Below are 2,500 nucleotides of genomic sequence, written 5' to 3' on the forward strand. Positions count from 1 at the left end.
GTGGTGTGCTGGTGTGGTGAGGTGTGGTGTGGTGTGGTGTGGTGTGTGTGAGTGAGTGGTGTGGTGTAGTGTGGTGTGGAGTGGTGTGGTGTGGTGTGGGTGGTGTGGAGTGGTGTGGTGTGGTGTGATGTGGTGTGATGTGGTGTGGTGTGAGTGGTGTGCTGTGGTGTGGAGTGAAGTGGTGTGGTGTGGTGTGGTGTGGTGTGGTGTGGAGTGGTGTGATGTGGTGTGGTGTGGTTGGTGTGAGTGTGTGGTTGGTGTGAGTGGTGTGTGTGGTGTGTGTGTGGTGATGGTGTGGTGGTGTGGATGTGGTGATGTGGTGTGGTTGGTGTGAGTGGTGTGCTGGTGTGGAGTGGTGTGGAGTGAATGGTGTGGTGTGGTGTGGTGTGGTGTGGTGTGGGTGGAGTGGTGTGGTGTGGAGTGGTGTGGAGTGTGTGGTGTGAGTGTGTGGTGTTGGTGAGTGGTGTGGAGTGAGTGGTGTGGTTTGGTGTGGAGTGGTGTGGAGTGGTGTGCTGTGGTGTGGTGTGGTGTGGAATGATGTGGTGTGGTGTGGTGTGGAGTGGTGTGGTGTTGTGTTAGTTTGTTGTGTTCTGTGTGTGTTTGAGGAAGTGTTTTTTGAGCTGGTTCCAATGTACCCTATATTTACCCCGTGTGCTAGCTGATTCGGTAGCATAAGCAGCACTGATTGTCTTGAAGTTGTGTACCTCATAAATGGAGCGGGTTACTTCTCTTTTTTTTTTCTTCTTAAATTTTGGTTGTTGTTTTGTTGTTGATTTTTTTCAATTCTTTACGGTCTTACTCTGATGGGTTTTTTTCATCTCTAATTTGTTGTGCTGTGTTGTGTTGTAGTTACCAAAAGTGTTCACTTTATGCCATCAGGCGTCCTCCTGTACCTGCTTTCTGTGCCATCATTCCCAATGGTACTCACACTCCTCCGTGCCTCCAATCCCACAGACACTCCAACTTTGTGGCTACATTCCCGCAGATACTCGAACTTTGTGGCTACATTCCCACAGATACTCACACTTTGTGGCTACATTACCACAGATACTTGAACTTTGTGGCTACATTACCACAGACACTCCAACTTTGTGGCTACATACCCACATATACTAACACACTCTGTGCCTACATTCCCACAGATACTCGCACTTCGTGGCTACATTCCCACAGATACTCGCACTTTGTGGCTACATTCCCACAGATACTCACACTTCGTGGCTACATTCCCACAGATACTCACACTTCGTGGCTACATTCCCACAGATACTCACACTCTGTGGCCATCATTCCCACAGGGTATTCACACTCTGTGGCATCATTCCCACAAAATACTCACACTCTGTGGCCATCATTCCCACAAGCTACTCACACACTGTGTGCCATCATTCCCACGGGGTACTCACACTCTATGGCCATCATTCACACAAGATACTCACACTCTGTGTGCCATCATTCCCACAAGATACTCACACTGTGTGCCATCATTCCCACAAGATACTCACACTGTGTGCCATCATTCCCACAAGATACTCACACTCTGTGTGCCATCATTCCCACAAGGTACTCACACTCTGTGTGCCATCATTCCCACAAGGCACTCACACACTGTGTGCCATCATTCCCACAAGGTACTCACACTCTGTGTGCCATCATTCCCACAAGGTACTCACACTCTGTGCCATCATTCCCACAAGGCACTCACACTGTGTGCCATCATTCCCACAGGGTACTCACACTGTGTGCCATCATTCCCACAAGGCACTCACACTCTGTGTGCCATCATTCCCACAAGGTACTCACACTCTGTATGCCATCATTCCCACAAGGTACTCACACTGTGTGCCATCATTCCCACAAGGTACTCACACTCTGTGTGCCATCATTCCCACAGCTACTCACACTGTGTGCCATCATTCCCACAAGGTACTCACACTGTGTGCCATCATTCCCACAAGATACTCACACTGTGTGCCATCATTCCCACGGGGTATTCACACTGTGTGCCATCATTCCCACAAGGTACTCACACTCTGTGTGCCATCATTCCCACAAGGTACTCACACTGTGTGCCATCATTCCCACAGGGTATTCACACTGTGTGGCCATCATTCCCACAAGGTACTCACACTCTGTGTGCCATCATTCCCACAAGGTACTCACACTGTGTGCCATCATTCCCACAAGGTACTCACACTCTGTGTGCCATCATTCCCACAAGGCACTCACACTCTGTGTGCCATCATTCCCACAAGGCACTCACACTGTGTTGCCATCATTCCCACAAGGTACTCACACTCTGTGTGCCATCATTCCCACAAGATACTCACACTCTGTGAGCCATCATTCCCACAAGATACTCACACTGTGTACCATCATTCCCACAGCTACTCACAATGTGCCATCATTCCCACAAGTTACTCACACTCTGTGTGCCAACATTCCCACGGGGTACTCACACTCTGTGCCGTTGTTCTCGCAGAAGATGCCACGGGCGGTG

The 2,500-nt window shown here is 49.8% G+C and overlaps 1 protein-coding gene across 1 annotated transcript in view; it reads right to left on the bottom strand.

Annotated features, from left to right (window-relative positions):
• Positions 1-2,500, bottom strand: part of LOC143289419 (uncharacterized) — a 200,720-nt gene that overhangs the window by 102,792 nt on the left and 95,428 nt on the right. The window contains exon 27 of the mRNA XM_076598381.1: positions 2,460-2,500. This exon is cut by the window's right edge and continues 91 nt beyond it. Within this exon, the coding sequence (XP_076454496.1) occupies positions 2,460-2,500 (41 nt within the window). The remainder of the gene's footprint in view (positions 1-2,459) is intronic.

Source organism: Babylonia areolata, chromosome 14 (genome assembly GCF_041734735.1).
Source record: "Babylonia areolata isolate BAREFJ2019XMU chromosome 14, ASM4173473v1, whole genome shotgun sequence".
Lineage (NCBI taxonomy): Eukaryota > Metazoa > Mollusca > Gastropoda > Neogastropoda > Buccinidae > Babylonia > Babylonia areolata.